Source organism: Ailuropoda melanoleuca, chromosome 4 (genome assembly GCF_002007445.2).
Source record: "Ailuropoda melanoleuca isolate Jingjing chromosome 4, ASM200744v2, whole genome shotgun sequence".
In the NCBI taxonomy this organism is placed as follows: domain Eukaryota; kingdom Metazoa; phylum Chordata; class Mammalia; order Carnivora; family Ursidae; genus Ailuropoda; species Ailuropoda melanoleuca.
Window position 1 is genome coordinate 25,518,579 of NC_048221.1, and position 25,673 is coordinate 25,544,251.

General features: G+C 43.5%; 1 protein-coding gene and 1 pseudogene across 9 annotated transcripts in view; one reads left to right on the plus strand and one right to left on the minus strand.

Moving 5' to 3' along the window:
* ABHD6 (abhydrolase domain containing 6, acylglycerol lipase) overlaps positions 1-25,673 on the plus strand; it is a 79,176-nt gene that overhangs the window by 20,052 nt on the left and 33,451 nt on the right. For 5 of the 9 annotated variants that reach the window (XM_019805385.2, XM_019805388.2, XM_019805374.2 and 2 more), the window contains 4 exons: positions 8,151-8,302; positions 18,852-19,008; positions 21,057-21,170; positions 22,597-22,729. In XM_019805385.2, the coding sequence (XP_019660944.1) occupies positions 8,184-8,302; positions 18,852-19,008; positions 21,057-21,170; positions 22,597-22,729 (523 nt within the window). In that variant the 5' untranslated portion in view covers positions 8,151-8,183. Of the gene's footprint in view, positions 1-8,150; positions 8,303-18,851; positions 19,009-21,056; positions 21,171-22,596; positions 22,730-25,673 lie in introns of those variants that run through there. The other 4 variants (XM_034658531.1, XM_034658532.1, XM_034658533.1 and 1 more) reach the window with 1 other exon arrangement.
* On the minus strand, positions 18,010-18,784 carry LOC109490504 (annotated as a pseudogene).

Here is a 25,673-nt window from a genome sequence, read left to right on the forward strand (position 1 = left end):
CTGCTGGAAGGGGTTTGGGTGCCTGAAGGTCGGATACACACCCCAAAGCCCCCTATGGACAGTTCTCAAAGTCTGTGCCAGGAGGAAGGCTCTGAGCTTGAAGGGAGTCTGGAAGACCTGAGCCTCTGGGAAGAAACTGGAATGCTTTCCTGGGGAGTGTGATATGTGATTTAGCCCCGAAGGCTGAGAGCAGTTCATCTAGCAGCCAGGACACGGGAGTGAAGGGAACAGCCCGAGTAAAGACAAAGCGTGAGGCTGTGCTCTGTCTGGCATGGGGACAGGAGTTGGTCATTCAGGGTGCAGGCAGAGATGCGGGTGTTGGTCCAGGAAGTTGGGTTGGGATCGTATTGAGTGGTTCGAGTTCACCTTTGACCAGGGTAGCCTAATGTATGGTAGGAGTTGTGAAGGTTCCCCTGGCAACTAGTGTTAGGGATGGGACAGATGGGAGCAAGAAGAAATGAGGACCTGGACCCAGGGTGGTGGCTGAGGGAGCTGTGGTCTGACTCACACCTGCTGGGAATTTGTCTTCCTTCCCAACATTCTTAGGATACGTTGAACCAGATCAGCCTCAGGAATTGGTGGCAAGAGGCTTTCAGGGGTATAAACCCCCTAAAGCCATGCTGTCTAATACAGAAGCTCCTCTTCATGTGTGGCTCTGCCAGGCACTTAAAATGTGACAGGTGTCACAGAACTGAACTCTGAATTTTATTTAATGAAATTTAAATAGTCGTGTATCGAGCAGCCTAGTTTGTCTAGACTCACCCAAGCTGGCTCCAATGCCGGCCCCTCTCCACCTCTGTGTAACAGGAGTGGGAAGCGTGAAAGATGTATCAGAGTCTGGGAGGCTAGATTGATGGGGAGAAATGAATGGGTCAGGAGAAGGGGGAGAGATGCGTCTGGGACATGGTAGGACTATTGAGTCATGCAGGTGGTCAGGCGGGCTTTTAGAAAAGTCTGGAAGGGGGTTCTGGCCAGGCATGTTGAGTTTTGAATTTCCTGAAGGAGGGAATGGTGGAAGATGTAGGGATGGAGAGCTCTCCAAGGAAGACGGGGGGGAGAGCATTAGGGGAGTATCGGGAGACAGAATGAGGAGAGCATGATGGGAAAATCAGGAGAGAGAGGAGGGGATAATGGGAATATTGAGGGGGAGAGAGAGGCTAGCATCTCAGGATCCAGGCCAGGTGTGCTCGTTTCAACAGCAGGGCTGTCAGTGGCACCTGGCTGGCTCCGTCGGTAGAGCGCGTAACTCTTGATCTCAGGGTCATAGTTCAAGCCCCACACTAGTCATGGAGCCTACTTTTAAAAAAAGATAATTAATCAACAGTAGGGCTGTCAGCGCTGCAAAGCACAGAGGAGGAATGGGCTCAGCCGGACTGAGAGGGGGACAATAAGATGAGGAGAGCATAGAGTTGGGCACCTTGTGGCAGTAATCCTGGGGGCCATGCCATGCTTTCAGTGATGACTGGGCAAGCTTAACTGCTTATTTGGAAGTTTCGGTGTGATTTTCCTCCATGACGGAGATGATATAAATGACAAGAAGTTAGAACTGCCCGTTTCTTGGGATGCGTGGCTGGCTCAATCAGAAGAGCATGTGACTCTTGATCTCAGGGTCGTGAGTTCGAGTCCCATGTTGAGTGTAGAGATTGCTTAAAAAAAAAAAAAAAAGAACTTCCCATTTCTTGAATTAGTGTCTCATCAAGTCCTGGGGCTTCCACATAAGAGAATCTTACCATCTTTTTTTTTTTTTTCTAGCTGTTCATCATTAGTGACAGTTTTGAGAGATTGATTTATCTTGACAAGCACCTAGTTTCAAAAAGCAGTGTTGGGTAGATGCAACAGTATTTAAGGGCTTGGATATTATACTCAGATTTTAGGAATTTAGCATATTCCTTGTGGAAAACATTGTAGGAAGAATTTTCATATTGCTGTATTAAGGGAAAACATTATAAGCGGCTCTGGACAGTATTTAAAAGAAAACAGCAGAAATTGGGTAATAAGCTGACTGGTAGCCTGGAAAGTTAGCATGTTACTTGCACTTAAAACAGTTCTAGAGGGGCACCTGGGTGGCTGAGTCGGTTAAGAGCCTGCCTTTGGCTCAGGTTGTGATCCGGGGTCCTGGGATCGAGCCCCGCGTCAGTCTCTGTGCTCAGCAGGGTGTCTGCTTCTCCCTCTGCCTCCCCCAACTCATTCTCATACTCGCTCGCTCTCTGTCTCTCAAATAAATAGATAAAGTCTATTAAAAAACAACAGTTCTAGAGAAGCGCACACAATGCCAGTGGGGACGCTGACCTCCATGCCTTGTGTGTAAGTGATGCCCAGTGAACATCTGTAGCCAGCAAGCCCTGAGAGAAGGCCAGTGTGGCATGAACCAGGGACACCTGCAGGATTGCTTTGAAATGCAGACCATCCTCCTTGCCAGCCACATGACCTCGTAGGGCATTTTTTAACTTCTTTAAGCCCCAGTTTCTCCATCTTGAAAATGGGAGAAATGCTTCCTACCTCATAATATTGTGAGGGATAAGATGAGAGGATGTGTATGAACTGGCTGTCTGGGGTGTGGCATCCAGTAGTTACTCATAGATGGAGGGTGTGGCTCTCACATCGTTGGCTGTGGAGGTGGTGGTGGTGGTCCTGGTTACCGTTGCTCTTGTTACAATAATCAGTATCTTGAAGAGACTAGGACTTCAGTCTGTCAGACATGATGGCGTATGGGTAAGATTATTTAGGGAAAGGCAAGATTCTTTGAAAATGTTTCACATTCTATTTTTTCTTAGACTTTTGCGTTACATCCTAGGATGAGAGTATTGGATCTCAGGATTCCCAGTTTGCAAAATCAGTGAGAACATGGACATCGTGACGCATTATGCTTTACTTCTCACCTCAGACTAGGGACTTTGAGATGCAATGTGTATGTGGAGCCACTGGTCTATCCTCTATCCATTAGTCTTCACCCCTGTATTCAGAGATAATGGCCCCAGATGCACGGCTTGGATGCTAACGGGAGGAGGCCGGGTGGCAGGCTCCAGTCTGGGATGTGAGAGTGTGTTACCCTCCCTGGTGTCCTAACAGCCAGCTCTCTTCTCCTAAAGTAGCTTCTCTTCACACTGTGCCACGAGGCCACGGAGATCATTGTCGTTAACCCTGGGATGCCTTGTTTTACTCAGCAGATACGTAAAACGAGTGCATTAACCCCCTCTTTTTCAATCTTTTTCAATGATTCAGGCAATAGGCATTGTCGAGCCACAGATATTTGCCTGGTACTGTTTTAGGTTCTGGGAACACGAAACAAGGGATAAGATTCTTGAGGGGGGCAAACCAGATCCTTCTCTTTAATTGCCTAGGGTAATTTCAGAAACGTTTTATTTTATTTTTTTTATTTTTATTTTTTTTTTAAAGATCTTATTTATTCATTTGACAGAGATAGAGACGGCCAGCGAGAGAGGGAACACAAGCAGGGGAATGAGAGAGGGAGAAGCAGGCCTCCAGCGGAGGAGCCTGATGTGGGGCTCGATCCCAGAACTCCGGGATCACGCCCTGAGCCAAAGGCAGACGCCTAACGACTGAGCCACCCAGGCGCCCCCAAGAAACGTTTTAAGTCTTCAGAGTAGGAAAAGACTGAAGAGGTGATTTGGATGAATGCTCTTATTTAATAGTTGAGGAAACCAAGCCCTTGCAGCTGGTGTGTGAAAGAGCCTGGTACGAGAGAACCAGCTGGAATGTCCCACCTTCAGCCCGGTTGGGGCCCACCCCTCATATGGATCTGCTCCACTGGCTGCCATTCACGTATCACCATTCTGATTTTCATAAGACCGATATACCGCCTAGTTCTCATTTTTCTTGAAATTGACTCCTTTTAACTTAATTTTAAAAATTAATTTGCATCCCTACTATAAATTGAAAATACCTCTCTTCTTGCTAGATGGCATGCTGCCCCATTCATGAGTGACTTAAAAAGGCAATTAGATCTTCAAAAAAGAAAGAAGGAAGAAACCATAAACATCAACACAAAGAAACCATGTTATTAAGTAGCTAGGAGCTGTTGCTTGCAGGAGGGGAAGACTTAGAGAAGTATCCGATAACACCATACTGAGAGGTCCGTTGACCTTGGCAGAACTGACAAAGAGCTGAAAGCTGACTTCTCAGTATGGATGTCAGTGTTCTGTTACCCAGTTACTGCTGTGTAGCCCTGAGTATTATTTAGTATTCTCCTGCTCCCTAACATCATCTTGCAGGCATCAATTGTACTGGCCCCATCCTTCGGCCAACTCCACTTTCCACCCTGTAGTTGATTGTCAGTCATTGGTGGTGCCAGGTTCACAAGGGTTCCATGTTTCCGTCTCCAGCCTCTCCTTTGGGTACATAGAGTATTGTATAAACAAACCTCAGTGGGGTAGGAGAGCTGCCTTTTTAAAGGAAAGCTGGAGCAACTCCTTTTTAAAATGAAGGATGATAGGACGCGTGGGTGGCTCAGTCGGTTAAGCGTCTGCCTTCGGCTCAGATCATGACCCCGGGATCCTGGGATCGAGTCCCGAGTCAAACTCCCCACTCCACAGGGAGCCTGCTTCTCCCTCTGTCTGCTGCTCTCCCTGCTTGTGCACTCTTGCTCTCTCTGACAAATAAATAAATAAATAAAATCTTTAAAAAGAAATCTTTAAATAAATAAATACAATAAAATAGAATGAAGGATGCTACAGAGGTAGGGATAGTCACCCACTCCCTAGCATACAGAAAACTCAGGGGGCGCCTGGCTGGCTCAGTCAGTAGAGCCTGCACCCTTTGATCTTGGGGTTCTGAGTTGGAGCCCCACGTTGGATGTAGAGATTCCTTAAAAATAAAATCTTAAAGAAAACAAAGGAAAATTCAGAAAGCATTAGTTTCTTCACCCAGGGCCTGTCTACATTTGACCTGGTCAGGGAAGGTGTGCAGGCTTCTCAGTCGTACGTCCAAGCCTTGCTAAGTCAGTGAGGCTCTACAGAAGACTTCATTCTGCAATGAAACGGAAGGTGGGGCCAGCTAAAACCTTGCCCCAAGCTGACTGGGACATCCATAGCAGGCGTTGACAAAGCCATGACATCTCTTTTTGATGATCAGACCTTCACCTTGGGGCTGCCATCTCTAGTGTCAGGGTCTGTGATGTCATGGCCTTGGGATGCCGGAATTCATGGTAACCCACAGCAGTTTTAAGGACTTGGTGTAATGTGGCAACGTCCTCTTGAAGCTGACAGTTCCTATTCTCGTTGACTCTTTTGTGACCCACAGTGTTCAAACAGATTTGTAAAATTTCCTTTACTCCGAAAGTAATTTGCTTACCCCGTGACACTGAGGCCTTTTAGCATCGTAAATTGTACCCAGAGATAAATAGGTGACTCCTCCAGGGAGTTTTGTTATTACTGAAAGAAAAAAGTCAGGCCTCTTACAACATCATTGGGAATTGTTGGTTATCTCTAAAACCAACAGGATCGAGCACATTTTGTAACTTCGCTTTTTCACTAATTCACTTGCACCATATTTGTGTCCTGTGCTGTTCTTGGCACTGAGAAGGAACACAGACAATTGGCCCTACCCTCAAGGAGCTTTCTAGAAGGTGAAATAGGTCAATGACTTAAGTGTGCTGAAACATGTTTATGGTGTCAGAAATTTAGAGGACAGTTGAATCAGAAGCATACACAGTGCTTCTGCCCCGAGAGGCTTTCTTTCCCACCGGTTCAACACAATACCCAGATACAGTGTGTGTGTGGGACTGAAAAGAGCTATCTAACCCACTATATGTGCCTCTGTCTCCCCCTGCCCCACCCCCCAAGACTGTGAGGGGTTTGTTCACCAACCCCTTGTAGGGGACAAATCATGTAAACGGGAGAAACCAGTATTGCATTATATGTTAACCAAATTTAAATTTAAAAAAATTGTCAATGGAGATGTCCTATCTTCATGGAGAAATTAGGAGTGACAACAGTGTGAGTATTTAACAGCAAAGAGCTTACAAAGATTGAAAAAAGACCATTTGAAAAAAAAATTTAGACAAAGTAGAGCTTGGTGCAAAGGGAATGGGTCCAAGCAGAAACCTGTTTTGTAATCACGACTCGTTCAACTGAGTAACCTTGGACGAGCTACTTAACCTCTCTGTGCCTTAGTTTTCTCAGCCTGTAAAACGGCATAAAACACCCACCTTGCCTGTTGGACAGGACTTGGCGTGCTATACCAGGTGTCGATCACTTTCAGCCCGCTGGCCAAATTCAGCCTGCAGCCTATTTCTAATGAAATCTTATTGGAATACGGTCCCTCCCATTTATTACATTCTGGGTGTGACTGCTTTCTCGGTACAATGACAGATCAAGTAGTTGTGACAGACCCTATGGGGCTCCCAATGCAAAAATATTTATCATCTGGCTCTGTGTTCAGTGACGTTAGTGAGGCCATACCATTACGAATTTATTGTAAAATTGAAATATGTATCGGTTTACAGAGGTATGTGAGAGAGATCACTTCATTTCTCAAGAAATATAAGGAAGTGTGGGATTTCCTGGATATTAATGCTTTTTCTTGTAGAAGTCTCTGTTTTGTTTGGTGAAATGTTGGTTTGTTCTTAGGCAGCTGGGAATCCTTAGGTTGCAAGGGCCACCCCTGGTATATGGGTCCTTGCAGGAGTTATTTTCTTGATCAGAGAGGATGGTGGGACTTGCACTATTTCTTATTTCATGAGAAAATGAACCATGTTGTGAACTCCTAAGACAGGACAGAGTGGGGGCTACTGATTCAGCTGTGGTTTCTAGAGCACCTAGAAATGTGTCAGGCCCTCGCCTAGGTGCTGGAGACACGTAGTAGTCCCTGTCCTCCTGGTACTAGTGTTCCAGCCTTGAGATGTGCCCAGCAAGTCTGCAGGATGACCTCAGGAAGTGCACTGAAAACTCCACTGTTGGGATTTGTTCCCTCCTGACTTTTTATTGTATCGTACTTATTTTTGAATAGGCTATACATGTGTAAGTGATAAGTAACCAAAAGCTTGAAGAGGTGGACAGTGAAACACAAGTCTTCCTTCTATTCCTGACACCCAGCTACTAGTTCCCCACCTTAGATGGACCTAATGACGTTACACATCCTTTTGATTGATGGTAGCATTCATGTGCACATGTACGTTGTTTCCATTTCTTTTAGGTTCTCTGTCCTCTTTAACTTTTTTTTAAAGATTTTATTTGTTTGTTTGTTTGTTTATTCAGAGCACAAGTTGCGGGAGGGGCAGAGGGATAGAGAGAATCTCAAGCAGACTCTGCTGAGCGTGGAGCCCTAGGCCTCCATCTCATGACCTTGAGATCATGACCTAGCTGAAATCAAGAGTCAGATGCCCAATGAACTGAGCCACCCAGGCACCCCTGTCCTAACTTTTAATTTTTAAAAATTGCAAACTTCACAGAAAAGTTGAAAGAACACTACCTTGTAACCTTCACCTGAATTCACCAGTGGTTAACATTTATCATATTTGTTATAATGTTCTCTCTTCTCCCCTCCTTGGGCCGCCACATTTTTTTCCCCTTAATTTTTAAAAGTGAGCGGCAGAAACAAACACTGAGTAGCAGATATCACTCTTCTCATCCCTAATGCTTCAGCAGACATCTCCTAGGAGCAAAGATACCCTCTTACGTACAAACATAACCACAATTTCATCCCCCCCACTTAAGAATTGTGTATTGTACTGTATGGTGACTAACATAATATAAAAATAATTAAAAAAAATAAATAAAATATTGAAAAAAAAAGAAAATATATAATGAACTATTTGTATCTCTTAGTTTATTTTAAGCATTATTTTGATGAATGCAGAATATTTTCATGACAAGTAAATTACATTTCGCAATAAAATGATTAAATTAAAAAAAAAAAGAATTGTGTCACTGATACAGTAATATTATCTCATATCTGGTCCTTGCTCAGACTTCCTCATTGGCTTTACCGATGTCCTTTATAGCTTAAAAAAAATCCAGGATCCTCTCAGGGATTCTTTGTTATATTTAGTTTTTATGCTGATTTAGATTTTTTAAGCACTTGTCAGCTTTTGTTCTCTCCTGACCTTTACTCTCATTCTGGGTCCTTCTGTCTTCTACTTTGCTTCTTCATCTTTTGTCTTGAGACAGAGTTTCAATATTTACTCTCTTCAGCCCTGCAGGTGTCAGCCAATCTTAAAGAGCAGGATGGATCTTGACGTGGTTAACATGTTTGTGATCGCGGGCGGGACGCTGGCCATCCCAATCCTGGCATTTGTAGCCTCGTTTCTCCTATGGCCTTCAGCACTGATAAAAATCTATTACTGGTAAGTTAATTTTATAATTCACGTATTCAAGAGTATCATAATAACAGTGTCCTCTTCTTTGCTTATCCTTTTGGTGGCGGTTTTTCAACATTGTATCATGAAATTTTTCAAACATACAGGAAAGTTGAAAGACATCCTGTCTTGAGTCTGGGGAGTGTTCTTAAAAAATTGGGGGTAACTCTTCACCGGGTAAATTCTTTCTGGTTTCTGATAGCATCTTTGCCTGGGAGGCCACCCTCACTCCCAGAGTCACTGATTCTGTCTTCAGGCAAGGATTGTGCATGGTTATGGGAGCTCCTTTGGTATTTTCTTGGTCATTGGATTCTGTCCCAGCGATGTCCTGACAGGTGCAGTGATATGCACTGAAAAATGAGGTGGAAAGACCAGGGAGGAGATGGCATGGGTAGGACAGAATGGGTTTTAGGATTGTTCTAAACGTGTTCATTAGTAAAGGGACAGAAAGAAAAAGAAGTTTCCAGAATTGTTATCAGTCTTAGACCATCTTTGCGAGTCTTGCCATGTCTGTAGAACAGCTCTACTTTCCTTTTGTATTTTCTTTAGAGTAAGTCACTCTCTTTACCTTAAATCAATTTAAGAGTGATATAAATATTACTACCTTAAGCAGAAAATTTCTGTTTGCCGTGCTTGCCATAAATATATAAATTAATATTAAAAAGTAAAACTGAGCACAGTGCCATTTAACGGTGTTCTTCAACTCTAGCCTACCAAAGACTCTGTGTCTCCTTGCTCATTATGAAGTCCGGAGAGAGGTGAAAGATGTAGCAGCCCCGAACAGAGCCTTCCTCATGGGTGAAATCAGAAGATTAACAGTTGAAAGGAGATTAGCTTTCTCATGATGTGCTTCACTGACTTTTCATGCCACGGTCCATTTACCAAATAAAATCACCCCTCGTGCCCCACGGTGTGTGTCCCCTGGCGAAGGCAATCCCAAAATAGCCCTGGCTCCTCTCTGTGCCACACGGAGAAGGGAAGCGCATTGAGATTTAACCAGGACTCCGGCAGTTAGAATCGCTTTCTATGCACAGAGGAAAGAACGCAGAGAGGTTGCACTCCTGCCCTTTATCTGCTCTCCTTTCTGGCTCCCTTTTGTTTCATTAGAGTGTGGAATTTTCCGCCTGCCCGTTGGGCTCTGATCCTTGAAAAGAAGCTAATTGAACAGAAGGGAGCTTTTCATCCTGTACTCTCCCGCTCCCTCTTGAAGGGGGCTGCTGGTGGTGACCCTTTCAGAGGGTCACTCGGGACCCACCTCTGCTTCGGGGAAGCTGAGACTGGCTGCTTTAGTGCGATTGCCCTGCAGCACCAGCAGCCAGAGAGCTTGGGGGCCAAGGCCCCCTGTGTGGCCCCTGTCGCGGAGAGCCCAGACTCGGGAGCCCCTTGTGGCTCTGCAGGCATGACGGCCCTCCACGCACAAATGCCATCTTTCTTAACTCCAGTCAAGGCAGAGAATGCAGTTCAGTGATGGGGCCATCACCATGGATATGGCTGCAGACAGAGGTGTGATTATATAAAGGCTGGTTCCACCCACCACATGCAGAAACCAGCCTCCATGCTGTGCAGTCCCTCTATCTCCAGCTTCCTTGGGCTGTCAGGGAGAAGGCTTTCAGAGTCAAGAGTATCAGAATAATTTTGACATTTGAGCTTTGAAAAGAAAAATAACCTCATAGCAAATAATTTACCTTCTTATTGAGTTAAAATTCACATAACATAAAATTCACCATTTTAAAATGTATAATTCAGTAGTTTTAATATATTCATGGCATTGAAGCACCTGGCCGGCTCAGTCAGAAGAACTTGTGACTCTTGATCTCAGGATCGTGAGTTCGACCCCCAAGTTAAATATAGAGATTACTTAAAAAATTAAAAATAAAAACTAAAAAAAATACATACACACACACACACACACACACACACACACACACAGTGTTGTGTAACCATTACCACTATCTAATTCCAGAACATTTCCATCTTCCCAAAAGGAACCCCCGTACCTGTTTGCAGTCACTCACAGTTTCCCTGTCCCTTCATCCCCTGGCAACTTTAAACTTTACATCTTATGTCTCTTTGAATTTGCCTATTTTGGCCATTTCATATAAATGAGATCATACAATTTGTGGCATTTAATGTCTGGTTTCTTTGACTTAACATGTTTTCAAGGTACATCCATGTTGTAGTGTGTGTCAGTATTTCATTATTATGGCTGAATTCTAGTCCCTTGTGTGGTTATATGACATACTATGTGTTTAAAAGGACATTTGTATTGTTTCCACTTTTTGCCTATTCTGAATAATGCCACATAGCAAATAATTCACTTTCATTAACCAATAATACCACTAAAACCCTGAGAGATCCTGCAGAGCATTCAGTCCCTTATTTAAATGACAGTATAGGGGCACCTGGGTGGCTCAGTGGGTTAAGCATCTCAGGTCATGATCTCAGGGTCCTAGGATCCAGCACCACACTGTGTTGGGCTCCCTGCTCAACGGGAAGTCTGCTTTTCCCTCTCCCTCTTCCTCTGGGCACTCTCGCTCTCTCTCACAAATAAATAAATAAAATCTTTTAAAGAAATGACAGTGTAGATGCATGTGGTCCTAAAGCCTGCCCATGCCTGTCATCAGCTCAAAGCGGTAGCCAGAGGACAAACACAGTGTTCTTGATTTTATGAACTCAGGCACACAAGCCAAGAGGAAACCCAGCTGGTTGGAGAAAATGAAAATCCTAGAAAACCTTTTGGTTCATGCCAGGTCGTATTGTGGCATAAAGGGTTGTGATGATGGTACTAGAACCCATAATGCCATTATGAAGGGCTGTCGGAAATCCTGTGATTTCCTCCTCCTCCTGCCCCCGTCGCAGGGCACAGCCTGTTTCCTTCATCTTACCTCACTGCAAGTGACATTTACATGGTGGCTGTCATGGGATGAACAGCTTTACCATGAGTCACTTACATCCCTTAACCACAGCTACTCCTCCAAACACCTTGATTTGCTCAGCTACCCATAATGACCACCCCCGTGGAGTCACTCTGCAGAGCTAGGTGGGTCAGGTTAATTTTCACGGTTGCTACGTGAACAGGAACAGCAGGCAGTAGAGCTAGCCAGGCATCCCAAACGCCCCGAGCTGCTCTGCCGATGCCCAGAAGGGTGTGGTGTAATCGCAGCAGGCTCTCTCCTGGACATCTCTCTGAGATTTTCTGAGCCCCTTAGGGAACAGGAACATGTGGACCCCAGTAGACCATGGCTGCTCTTCAGAGCTGCTCTCTAGGTCTCAGTGTCCCTGGAGCATGGCCAGCCTCTCTCCACAGCAATGTGGACCATGGTTGCCCCTGTAGGAGGCACCAGATGCTTTGCTGTGAGTCCACAGAGAACCACAGTTGGAGGTGCTGGGGCCACTGTGGGTGACATCAGAGGCAGTTCGCAGGATGAAAGAGACTGGGGTTTTAAAAGATTTTTCTTTTCCCTGAAGAAACCCAGTTGTGACATAAAAATAAGAAATCATAAATATAAAAGAAAAAGATGGACAAGAATTGAAAAAGAAAAAAGAAAACTAACACTGTTTGCAGATGACAGGATTGTGTTCATAGAAAGGCCAAAGGAATCTATAGATAATTTTTGGGAATTAATAAGTGAGTTTGGCAAGATTGCTAAGTACAAGATAACTAAACAAAAATCAGTTATGTTCTTATATGACAGCAACAAAAAAATGGAAAATGAAAAAAAATTTAATGATACTGTTTACTGTTGTACCAACCAATACAGAATACCTAAGGATAAATCTAAAGAACAATATGGAAGTCTTCTGGACAGAAAACTATGAAGTAATAGAGAAATTTTGGAAAGACCTAAAGTAATGGAGGTATAGGCAGTATTTGTGAGTTGGAAGACTTTCTTATCACAGGGATGTCAGATTTCCCTAAAATGATACATAGTTCAATGTGAACCCATTTAAAATCCCAAGCAGGTTTTTTTTTTAAGAGATTTTATTCATTTATTTGAGAGACAGAGAGCACGAGTTGGGAGGATGGGCAGAAGGAAAGAGAGAAGAAGGCTCCCCGCTGAGCAGGGAGCCCAGTGCAGGACTCGATCCCAGGACCCTGGGATCATGACCTGGGCTGAAGGCAGATGCTTAACTGACTGAGCCACCAAGGCGTCCCCCCAGCTGTTGTTTTTTTTTTTTTTAATATGGAATTTAATAAACTGCTTCTTAAATTTATAAAGAAAAGCAAAGAGCCAATTAAGTAAGACAGTCTTGAAGAGGAACAATGTGGGATGATTTACATGACCAGCTGTCAAACCTAATTATAAAGCAACAGTAAATCAAGGCAGCATAAAATTGGCACGAAGAAGGGCAAAGCAACGGGACAGGAGAGCCCAGGGACAGATGCACATAGATACAGTCTCTGAATTATGACAAAGGTATCACTGCTTTGCAGTGGGGGAAGGGGGCTGTGTCAACTAGCTATCCATCTGGGAGAAAAGTTCATCGTGACCCTTTTGGTAGACAGAATTACTAAAATAGCCCTGCAAAGATCTACCTCTCTAATCCCGGAACCCGTGAATATGATGACAAATCACTCCCACAGTTGTTATGTTATATACGTACGGTTGACCTACAGACAAGATTATCCGAGGAAGCCTGATCTAGTCCTTTAAATATTAGCCCTTTAAAAGTGGTGGGTTTGAAGCATGAGAAAGACTCAGTGCTAATGCTAGTTTGAAGTCGGAGAGGACCCCACGAGAAGGAATGCCAGTGGGCTCTAGGAGCAGACAGCCCCTGGCTGACAACTAGCAAGACGGCAGGGACCTCAGTCCTAGACCACAGGGAACTGAATCCTGCTAATAACCTAAATAATAAGCTTAGAAGCTGAGTCCTTCCCGGAGCTTCCAGATCGGAGCCGGCTGGTGCCTTGATTTCAGCTTTGTGATATCTTCAGAAGAGAACTCGGCTAAGCTCATGCCTGACCTACAGAACCGTGAGTTAATACATGAGTGTTGTTTTAAGCTGCTAAGCTTGGTAATTTGTAAAGCAGCCATAAAAAAGAATACGGCCTCATCTATAGCCTTGTACCATGCACAAAAATCAAATCCAGATAGATCGAAATGAAACAATAAAGCTTTTGTGAGAAAACATAGAAAAACCTCACAACAGAGGTTATCCAAATGGCCAGTAAACATATGTAATGGCGCTCAATTTCATTGGCCATGCAGGAAATTTAATCAAAGAAAACCACGAGGAGAGGCCATTTCCCACCCACCAGGATGGCTAAAGTGAAACAGGCTAACAGTTCCAAGTATGGGCCAGGATGTTGTATTCATATCCTAGAGCTGCTGTGATCAATGACCACAATCTGGGTGACTTAAAACAAGAGAAATGTATTCTCTCACAGTTCTGCAGGCTGGAAAACTAAATCAAGGTGTTGGCAAGGTTGGTTCCTTCTGGTGGCTCTGAGGGAGCATCTGTTCAGTGGCTCTTCCCTAGCTTCCTGTGACTGTGAGCTATCTTGGGCTTTCTTTGACTTGTAAATATGTCCTTCATATGTAGATGTGTTGCTCCGCTGTCTGCCTCTGTATGTCACGTGGTGGTGTTCCTTTGGTGTGTTTCTGGGTCCACATTTATACTTTTTATATGAGTGCACCAGCCATATTGGATTTGGGGCCAACTGTAATCCAGTATGACTTCAACTCGATTATATCTGGAAAGATGCTGTTTCCAAATAAAGTCATATCCACAGGTTCCAGATAGACATGAAATTGGGGGACATACTGTTCAACCCAGTATGGATGTGGAGCAACTAGAGTCTGGCATCTTGTTGATGAAAGTGTAAATTGGGGCGCCTGGGTGGTTCAGTTCATTAAGCATCTGCCTTTAGCTCAGGTCATGATCCCAGGGTCCTCGGATCAAGCCCCACATTGTGCTCCCTGCTCAGTGGGGAGCTTGCTTCTCCCTCTCCTTCTGCCCCCTGCTCGCATTCTCTCTGTCTTTCTATCTCAAATAAATAAATAAATAAATAAATAAATAAATAAATAAAATCTTTAAAAAAAAGTGTAAATTGGTTTGGAAAACTTTTTGTCAATATGACCCCCTCATTTCATGCGATAGAAATATGTGTGTAGTACATATATATATAGAGAGAGAGATATCAAAAGACATATAAAAGAATGTCCCATAGCAGCTTCATTTATAGAACCTCCAAACTGGAAACAGCAGTGTCTATTAATACCATAATAGATAAATAAATAAAGGTATAGTTGTGCCACTATTCATATAGCATTCAGTGGAAAGGATAGAACTTATATTCTACCACACAAACATAATATTGAATGAAGGAAGTCAGAGACAAACAAATACTTATCGCATGGTAAAGTTCTGAAGCAGCAGAACTGTCCTGAAGAGGCAAAGGAGGCAGGGGTTACCTCTGGGGGTAGTGATGGGGAAAGACACAAGATAGGCACCTGGGATGCTGGTCATGTTCTAGATCCTAATCTGGGTCAGATGCTGGGTTCATTCATTTTGTGCAAATTCATCAGGCCGTACTCTTAAAATTTGTGCAATTTTTCTATATGATTTATGCTTCAGTTAAAGGTTTCTTTAAAAAATAACAATGAAGGATGTAGAGAAATTGGACCACTTGTGTACTGCTTGTGGGAATGTAAAATTGTGCAACCACTTTGGCAAGGAGTCTGGCAGTTCCTCAAAGGCTTCTTTAAAAAAAGCTACCATATGATCCAGCAATTCCACGCCTAGGTGAGCTGAGAACACCCAAGAGAACTGAAAACATGTGTCCACAGAAAAAGTTGTGCGTGAATGTTCATAGTGGCATTATTTAGCTCCTAAGAGCTAAAAAGGAGAAACAACCCAAATGTCCATGAACCAATGACTGGATAAACAAGTGTGCATATCCATATGATGGATTATGATTTAGCCTTAAAAAGGAGTGGAGTACTAGACGCCTGGGTGGCTCAGTCAGTTAAGGATCTGCCTTTGGCTCAGGTCATGATCCTGGGGTCCTGGGATCAAGTCCCGCATAGGGCTCCCTGCTCAACGGGGAGACATGAAGTAAACACAAAGAGACATGAAGGAAACTAGTGGTTGCCAGGACCTATAGGGAGGAGAGTGAGTGCTAATCAGTGTGGATTTCTTCCTTCCTGTCTGTCTTTCTTTCCTTCTCTCTCTCTATTTCTTTCTTTCTGTAAAATATATATAACATAAAATTTACCATTCTACCCGTTTTAAAGTATACAGTTCAGTCTTCTTTCTTTCTTTTTTTTTTTTTTAAAGATTTTATTTATTTATTTGACAGAGAGACAGCCAGCGAGAGAGGGAACACAGCAGGGGAGTGGGAGAGGAAGAAGCAGGCTCCCAGCAGAGGAGCCCGATGTGGGACTCGATCCCAGAACGCGGAGATCACACCCTGAGCCGAAGGCAGACGCCCAACGACTGCGCCACCCAGGCGCCCCAGTCTTCTTTCTTTTTGATGAAAATGTTCCAGATACAGATAGTGGTGATAGTTGCACCACTTTGTGAATATACTTAAAAAAAAAAAAATCCTCAGTTGTACCCTTTAAAAGGGTGACTTTTACAGTATGTCAATTATATGTCAATAAAAAGAAATCTATACTCAACATCCTAGTCATTAGGGAAACGCAAATCAAAACCACAGTGAGATACTACACACCCATTAGGGTGGCTATTATTATATATATATTATATATATATAATATATATAATATATATATATATATAATTTTTTTTTAGGGTGCCTATTTAAAAAAAAACAGAAGGGGCGCCTGGGTGGCTCAGTCGTTAAGCGTCTGCCTTTGGCTCAGGGCGTGATCCCGGAGGTCTATGATCGAGCCCCACATCAGGCTCCTTGGCTGGGAGCCTGATTCTTCCTCTCTGACTCCCCCTGCTTGTGTTCCCTCTCTCGCTGGCTGTCTTTGTCAAATAAATAAATAAAATCTTTAAAAAAAAAACAAAACAAAACAACAAGTGTTGGTGAGGATTTAGAGAAACACTTGTTCATTGCTGGTAGAAAGGTGAAATAGTACAGCTGCTGTGGACAAATTTAGTAGTTCCTCAGAAAAGTTACACATAGAATTACCTTATGATCTAACGGTTCTACTTCTGGGTATATACCCCAAAGACTTAAAAGCAGGGACTCAAACAGACATCTGTATACCGATGTTCATAGCATGGAATGTACAACATTCCAGTTATAGAATAAATGAGTCGTGGAGGTGAAAAGTACAGCAGAGGGAGTATGGTCAAGAATACTGTAAAAACAGTATGCTGTCACATGCTGGCGTACGGTGGCAGATGGTGGCTAGCTGACTGTGGTGAGCACCGAGTAATGTGTACAATTGTCCAAGCACTGTATTGTATACCTGAAACTAATAAAACATTGTCTGGCAACTATACTTTAATTTTTAAAAAAGATCATACAGTCAATAAATGAATGAACTGGGATATGAATGAAGGAATGAATGAATGAGCGAACTCGTGTTATGGTGCCATGATTTAGAATTTTGAAACATGCTTGCTTTGTCATAAGAGCTTTTAAGCTAGCCAGTGTTATTTTTAATGTTTTGAATGGGGAATGCATTTCATTGAAAAAGGAAAGTGGTAAAAGTCTCCCTCCTACCCCCGCCCGTTCCCTTTCTACCACCTGCTTCTCCCTAGAATCCCTGCCTCTGCTCCAGATACTCACCTTAATAGCATCTGGCATATGCTCTCATGCTTTTTGTATGCAGATGCAAGTAAATATGAATATATATCCGCATCCCCTTCTCCCTTTATTTACACCAAGGGTTAACACTGGTTCTTTAGCCTATTTGCTTTTTGCAAGACTTGGCTACCTCTCTGGTGCAAAGTGTACCACAAAGTGAATCTCTGATTGAATTAATTATCTTTCATCTTGGAGAGATTCTTCATGTAGAGAGTTCAATTTGTTTGATGGTAATTCCATATTGAAATCGAATTCGGGCCAAACTCCAGCACTGCCAAGTCTTACGTAACCGACAGAAGCTGAGCTTTCAACCAGCTGCCATATGTTGTTGGGAATAAAGCCAAGGGATTGATGCAGATAGTTCTTAAGAGTCAAGTTCTTGGGCGCCTGGGTGGCTCAGTTGGTTAAGCATCCACCTTCAGCTCAGGTAATGACCTCAGGGCCCTGCCCTGCATCAGGCTCTCTGCTTAGCAGGGAGTCCGTTTTTCCCTCTCCCTTGGCCCCTCCCTCCCAACTCATGCTCTCTCTTGCTATCTCCCTCTCTCTTTCAAATAAATAAGTGAAGTCTTAAAAAGAAAAGTCAAGTTCTCACTCTCAAAATCTTCAGGAGGATCAAACCCTATATATTAGTATATAGTTTTAAATATATATATATGTATGTATGTTTGGGGAGGGGGGATATGACCTTTATTGAGCTTATCCCCCAGAGTGGAAATAATGTCTGTATAAAAACAAATGTTTGTTATTATGACCTCTACATCACAATTAAAACCCAGTCCACTCAATCAAAATCCACTTGTTCAAAATCAATAGCTTCGAAGCCACACTAACTCTTAAATAAGGTTAAGACTCAAAAGCAGAAATTTGGTTGGCTGGAAAGCTAATTAAACTTCCCACTTGCTCAAATAGAATTATAAAAGGACAAAATTGTGTTTTTCACAGAGATAGAGTCCACTGGACTCACCAACACTGGACAGCTGTCCGAGGGTTTGGTCCTGAGATCTTCAGGAATCCAGGCACCCTTTAGACAGTCTTCTGTTGTCCTTTCTCCCCAGTCAGAGACTTGTGGATGTGTGGAATGACACCACCCCCAGCAAATGTAGCCTTGATGCGAGAGGCTGGCGCTTCACCTCCACGAAGAGCAAGTTGCTTTACCTTTAAGTTTTGGGATGCATTTCCTGACCATCAGAGTCCCTCTGCAGTGAGGGGGTACTTACTCCAGGGTGGTGTGACACGAATAGCATTCATGGCTCTTCGCCCTAGATTTTGGCTGTCCGTGAATATGGCCCACCAGGAACTGCAAGCCAGCTCCCTGCTTGGGGAAACTGCCTTTTTCTTGACTTTTCTGGAGTTCTTCCCAGCCTTACCCCCAGCCACTTTGAATTCCGCTGTAGCTCAAGCAAGCGAGGCAGAGAAAGGCCAATCAGACAGCTGGAGAGATCCCGCCACCTACTCCTTCATCATGCCACCATTCAGACTGCTAAAAATAGAGATACAAATAGAGAAACAAAAGTCTATGATGTGTCATGCTCCCTCAGAAAACACTTTTTTTTCTCCTCCTAGCTAGAAGTATTAGAAAGGTATATACCAGAATATTGATTTAAGGTGCTTCCTGGAATGGTTTTACTTAGTGGTCCCTGAGGGTGAAGTTCAGGGGGACTCCAGAGACCTATGGGGAGGAGAGGGAGAGGAGCTGGGAAGAGGGTTTGTCTTACCATGAAGTAGGACTACGGACAGGCCATGTGCTCCTCCCAAAGCCCCTTCTCTGGAGCTTGCTGATTTTGTCTCACGTTTATTTTTACTCCCCAGGTACTGGCGGAGAACGTTGGGCATGCAGGTCCGCTATGTTTATCACGAAGACTACCAGTTCTGTTATTCCTTCCGGGGCAGGCCTGGGCACAAACCGTCCATCCTCATGCTCCATGGGTTCTCTGCACACAAGGATATGTGGCTCAGCGTGGTCAAGGTATGGTTTTAGGTTCTTTTCTCTCAACAGGGTGTCACTCAGTTAAGAAAAGGGTGTCCACTTGCATGTGATGTTATCGTCAATGATGGAAAGCCAACGGAACCCAGAACTGTGGCTCAAATCATCTTAAAACTAATTCAGTACAGGGGTGGCTGGCTGGCTTAGTCGGTAGAGCATGCGACTCTAGATCTCAGGGGTTTTAAGTTCAAGCCCTGTGTTGGGCGTGGAGCCTACTTAAAACACACACACACACACTAAACTAATTCGGTGTACAGTTAAACCTTGAACAATATGGGGGTTAAGGGAGCCCACCCACGATGCAGTAAAAATTTTGTGTATAGCTTTTTTGCTCCCCCCAAATTTAACTATGAATAGTCTCTGTTTACCAGGAGCCTTACCAATAACATAAATGGTCAATTAACACATATTTTGTATGTCATAGGTATTATATACTGTATTCTTACAATAAAACAAGCTAGAGGAAAGAAAATGTGATTAAGAAAATCAGGGGCACCTGGGTGGCTCAATCGGTTAAGCATCTGCCTTTGGCTCAGGTCATGATCTTCAGGTCCTGGGATCAAACCCCGTGTTGGGCACTCTGCTCAATGGGGAGCCTGCTCCTTCCTCTCCCTCTGCCTGCTGCTCCCCTTGGTTGTGTGCTCTCTCTCTCTCTCTCTCTCTCAAATAAATAAAATCTTAAAAAAAAAAAGAAAGAAAGAAAATCATAAGGAAGAGAAAATACATGTACTGCACTATATCAAAAAAAATTCGTGTCTAAGTGGACCTGCACAGTTCAAACCCATGTTGTTTGAGGGTCACCTGTGTTATTCAAATCCTTTTGTCAGACAAAAGTTACAAGTTCAGTGTTATTTGTAAAATCTTCACCTTAGAAATCATTTCACCATATGAATATTTCTTAGGGAAGGTCTCTGACACTCAGCCTCCCCTCAGAACTTTTCATGACTATCAAGATTGGGTTTAACAAAATCATTTATTCTTATACTCCAAGTGTCTCCTTTTCCTTCCCCTCAGCCCCCCTTTTGTTCTCCTTCTCCCTTTCCCTCCCTCCTCCTCCTCCTGTTTTTTGCTTTTGTTTTTGTTTTTTAATTTTCCTGAGCCATTTAAAGAAACGATCTTAATCTGACAGCTTTCTGAGGTAGTTTTCCAAATCACTCACCTTCTGTCCTGGTTTCCTTGGGTGTGGCAACTTGCTCTGCTTGGTAAGCATGACCAGCTGGTACAGGTTGGGCCTGGGAGAGGTCTTGGGAGGGACGTGCCCCCAATTACCACCTCAAGCAGAGCCATACCTGAATGATTCCAAGTATGAGCTACACCAGGGGGGAAATGCTCACAAATACTGTAGTTACTTCTGTTCTCATTCCCAAATTCCACTGCGAGGACATTCTCACGCCTTAATGAATCTCTCACTTCCTGACCCACCTCAGATGTTTTTGTTATAACTGGTATTTGTGTATTGATAACTGATGTTTCTCAGCTTTAGGATGTTTTAGGATAATAATCATCCCAGGAATTAGGCCTTAAAGGCAAAAAAAGAGAAAAAAGTTGAAACCAGAATCAGGGTGATCAGACGTGGTTCTAAACTTTGCTCCATTGGCTCTGGAGCTGCCCAGGGTTCTGGGAGAACAGACGCTTGTTTCCTAGTTCCAATTCAGTGGCTTCATGACTGGAGTAAGTGTGGAAGGGGTGAAAGGAAAGGAGATAGTACCTACCAACTGGTATCGAGAAAGAGCAAGAGACTCAAGCCCGCTACCCCAATCTTTGTCCCCCACTTTCCCCCTTTTCCAGACATCTCCTGAGTCCCCTCCCATCTTTGGTTTGGTCTTTGAGGGCCTCTGCTCCCTATGAGGCTACCAGCAGTGCTTACTCACGTCAGCTGTAACTAGGGTAAGACACTGGGTAGCCTAGAGCCCTACATCCTTGGGGATGGCTGTCCAGGTCACTTGGTAAGTGGGGGCAACCTCCCTAGAAGAATGGACAGACGTGTCCTGCATACCCCATCCTGACTGTCTGCACCTCTGTGTCCCTAGTTCCTTCCCAAGAACCTGCACTTGGTCTGCGTGGACATGCCAGGGCACGAGGGCACCACCCGATCCTCCCTGGATGATCTGTCCATAGACGGGCAAGTAAAGAGGATACACCAGGTAAGCAGGACGTGCCGCCAAAATTGCTCGGACTGTGTCTTACCCACCTTGCATGCCCAAGTCTGGAGAGCAGGGAAGAGACTTCCATGCTGACTAGTAACCAGTCTCCAATGCATTCTGTCTGCAAAGGTTTGCAGACAAAATGGCACCCCAGTGGTATCATTGGTCAGCAGTGAAGGACCAGAACCTGTTGCAGACCGTTCTCCTTTTTTTTTTTTTTAAAAGATTTATTTATTTATTTGACAGAGATAGAGACAGCCAGCGAGAGAGGGAACACAAGGCAGGGGGAGTGGGAGAGGAAGAAGCAGGCTCATAGTGGAGGAGCCCGATGTGGGGCTCGATCCCACAACGCCGGGATCACGCCCTGAGCCGAAGGCAGACACCCAACCGCTGTGCCACCCAGGCGCCCCGCAGACCGTTCTCCTTTAAGCCTACTTCAGTTATTTCTCAAGAAATATAATATGGGCATTTTTTTTTTTTAGCTCTTTAAAAAGGAGTTTAGAATTCTCAAGACCATTTCCCTAGAGTCTATTTTTTAGCTTACCACCTACATGACACAACGTAATGGTAGCCCCTCTGCCTAGTTGTGGGGGGTGGGGAGGGTGCTCTTTGCATTTTGCTGTATTTTAGCATCTAGCTTCAGCCTGTCTCTGGCTGGGCTTTCAAGGTCGTGGGGCTCATGAGCCACTTCAGAATTTAGTAATCTGTAAGTTACAAACTGACATTATGAATTTTCCCCAGACGAGGTTGTTAAATATTTAATGTCTGTGCCCAACCTAACCTCCTTTAAAATGTGTATTCTGATGAGGTGAGGAACCTTGTCTTTTGGGGTCTTTGCTGTCTCCTCAGGAGCTGACCGTAGTTCCTTGTACATAATAGATTCCCAATAAATATTTTTTTAGATGGGTGGATGGTTGGTTGAATGGTTGGATGAATGGTTAGATGGTTGAATAGACAGATAGGTGGATCGTTATATGAAATGGAAGGATGGATGGAAGGGCTTTAAATGTAGGGCAAGAGTCAGCAAACTATGGTTGGCCTGCCACCTAATTTGGTAAGCTAGGTTTTCTTGGAATATAACCATGCTCATTCATTTACATATTACCTCTGGCCACTTTTGTGCTATAACAGCAGAGCTGAGTAGTTGCAACAGAGAACATATGACCCACAAAGCAAAAAATATATTTCTCCTGGGACCTTTGTAAAAAAAAAAAAAAGTTTGCTGGCTCATGAGTTAGGGGAATCCTTGTCAGTTTTGTACTGATAAATGATCCTTCAATCACCTGTGCCAGGTAAAGAGGATTATATGCCACAGGGCTTGTCTGGATAACGGATCCAGTAGATTTCAGAGGTTTTCTGCTGTGTTTTCAGGATTGTTATTGTCTACAGCTATATAACCAAACCTCCTTCTCATTTCCCTCCCTAGTTTGTAGAATGCCTCAAGCTGAACAAAAAACCCTTTCACCTGATAGGCACCTCTATGGGTGGCCACGTGGCTGGGGTATATGCTGCTTACTACCCATCAGATGTCTGCAGTCTTTGCCTTGTGTGCCCTGCTGGTAAGTCACGAGGCTAAAACAGCCCTGTGCGTGATGACTTGAGCATGGCGGGGTCTGAATCTCTATGGAGCAAATGGCAGTGTCTGCCACTGTCTTGTAGCATCATTTCCTCAATGTCTACTTTAGAGCTGTGCAATGCTGCAGTGAAAACTAGCCAACAATAATAGTAGAACCGTCATCATAACCATACTAACTTCTAAAATCTAGAGCCAGCCTTGTTCCACAAAGGAGTGGAGGTCGTTAATTAAAATGTGTCTAGTACTTTGCAGCATATATATACTTTGAAATATAATGATAATATTAACAGCCAACATTTTTTTTTAAGATTTTATTTATTTATTTGAGAGAGAAAGAGAGTGAGCAGGGGGAGGAGCCAAGGGACAGGGACAAGCAAACTCCGTGCTTAGCATGGAGCCCTTTGTGGGACTCAGTCTCACAACCCTGAGGTCATGACCTGAGCTGAAACCAAGAGTCAGATGCTCAACTGACTAAGCCACCCAGATGCCCCTAACATCCAACATTTATTGAGCTCTTATGAGCTAAGGGTTTTATATGGATTTAATTCTTGCCATCTTGGGGCGCCTGGGTGGCTCAGTCATTAAGCGTCTGCCTTCGGCTCAGGGCGTGATCCCGGCGTTCTGGGATCGAGCCACACATCAGGCTCCTCTGCTGGGAGCCTGCTTCTTCCTCTCCTACTCCCCCTGCTTGTGTTCCCTCTCTCACTGGCTGTCTCTCTCTCTGTCAAATAAATAAATAAAATCTTTAGAAAAAAAAAATTCTTGGGGCGCCTGGGTGGCACAGCAGTTAGGTGTCTGCCTTCGGCTCAGGGCATGATCCCGGCGTTATGGGATCGAGCCCCACATCAGGCTCCTCTGCTATAAGCCTGCTTCTTCCTCTCCCACTCCCCCTGCTTGTGTTCCCTCTCTCGCTGGCTGTCTCTATCTCTGTCGAATAAATAAATAAAATCTTTAAAAAATAAATAAATAAAATAAAATAAAAAATTCTTGCCATCTCCTTATAAGGTGAAAGTACTATTATTATGCCTTTCTTCTTTTTTGCTGAAAACTCAGAAATCTTGATACATGATAAGATCTTTTTTTAAAAAAAATCAACAAACTTTAGTTTCTGTGTTTTTAGAAATGTCAACTTGAACTGTAATATGTCCCCAGAAATTACAATTTGAAGTTGAATTTTTTTTTTAAGGATTTTGTTGGGGAAAAAAAAATCTTATTTTTTTAAGTAAACTCTACGTCCAATATGGGGCTCAAACTTAAGCCCAAGACCAAGAGTCCCATACACCACTGACTGAGCCAGCCAGGCACCCCTGAAGTTGAATTTTAAAATTCATTTTTCTGGGGCACCTGGGTGGCTCAGTCGTTAAGCGTGCGCCTTTGTCTCAGGGTGTGATTCTGGGGTCCTAGAATCGAGCCCCGCATCAGGCTCCTCTGCTGGGAGCCTGCTTCTTCCTCTCCCACTCCCCCTGCTTGTGTTCCCTCTCTCGCTGGCTGTCTCTCTGTCTGTCAAATAAATAAATATAATCTAAAAAAATAAAAAATAAAAAAATTCATTTTTCTTACATAAGTCTTCAAATTTGGATTTATAATGTGTTAGAGAGAAAATCTTAATTTTTCTTTTTCCATCTCCTGCTCCCTCTCTCTCTGGTACTTTATTGGATTATGATTTACACATAGTAAATTCCCCAAATTTTAAGTGTACATCTCAATGACTTTTTACATGGGTAATTATTATCCATCTCAAGATTGTATGCCCATTTTATGGATGGGAACATTGAGGCACAAATACATTACATTACTGCTGGAGCTATGATAGCAACGGATCCTAGGTAGTCTGACTCCAGAACCTAAACTGGCTTTTTTGGAAATCCTTTAATGTCCACTACCTCTTATATGTCACTCTTACCCACTTTACGTCCTTTATCTGTTAGAACCTGTCATGAGTCAATCCTTCTGCTGAAACCTAACAAAATTGACCTTTTAAAATCTTTTAGTCACTAAAATTGCTTTCAGGTCTGTTAAGGACATTGAAACTCCCAAATGGTTTTCTTTTCTCCTTTTTCCAAGCATGATGTCTGAAATCATTTGGCCTTTTAGTAATAAAGTTTGGGAATCCTCCTAAGGATGTTACTAGATTTTTAATCACTTATGGGAGGTCAAATCTAACTAGCTTTTTTGAATGTATTTTCATTTGCTCAGAGTAGAGTTTCACACCTAAGTTTCAATTGGAAATTTAAAATTAAGATTATTTGGGGGCAATGGGTGTCTCAGTCAGTTAAGCATTCGCCTCTTGATTTCAGCTCAGGTCATGATCTCAGGGTCTTGAGATCGAGCCCCGAGGCTGGCTCTGCACTTAGCATGGTGGAGCCTGCTAAAGATTCTCTCTCCCCCTCTTCCCCTGCCCCTCCCCCCCACTCATGCTCCTACTTAATTGATTGGCTGATTAAAAATAAATAAAAGTAAGATTATTTGTGTGTGGAAATGAAAAGATAAGCTTTTTTACTTTGAAATAATTTTAAATTTACAGAAATGTTGCAAAGATAGTACAGAGTCCCATATACCCTTCACCCAGCTTCCCCCATTGTTAGTGGCTCACCTTACCACAGTAAATTTGTCACAGCTAAGAAACCAACACCAGTGCAGTACTATTAACTGAACTCTAGGCTTTATCTGGATTTCATTAGCTTTTCCACTAATGTCCTTGTTCTGTTCTAGGATCCAATCCAGGATACCACATGACATTTAATCTAGGATTATTTTTAAAGTAAAAAGAAATAGATCATGTAATCTGCCCCATGGCATCATGAAACCCACATGGTGCTTGTGCTAGCTTTAAAGGAACTGCTGAGTATAGGAAATTTATGAAGTGTGGATTTCTGCAGCACAGTATTGATGTCACTGTCTTTCTTTGTGAAATGTAGCTCGTCAGC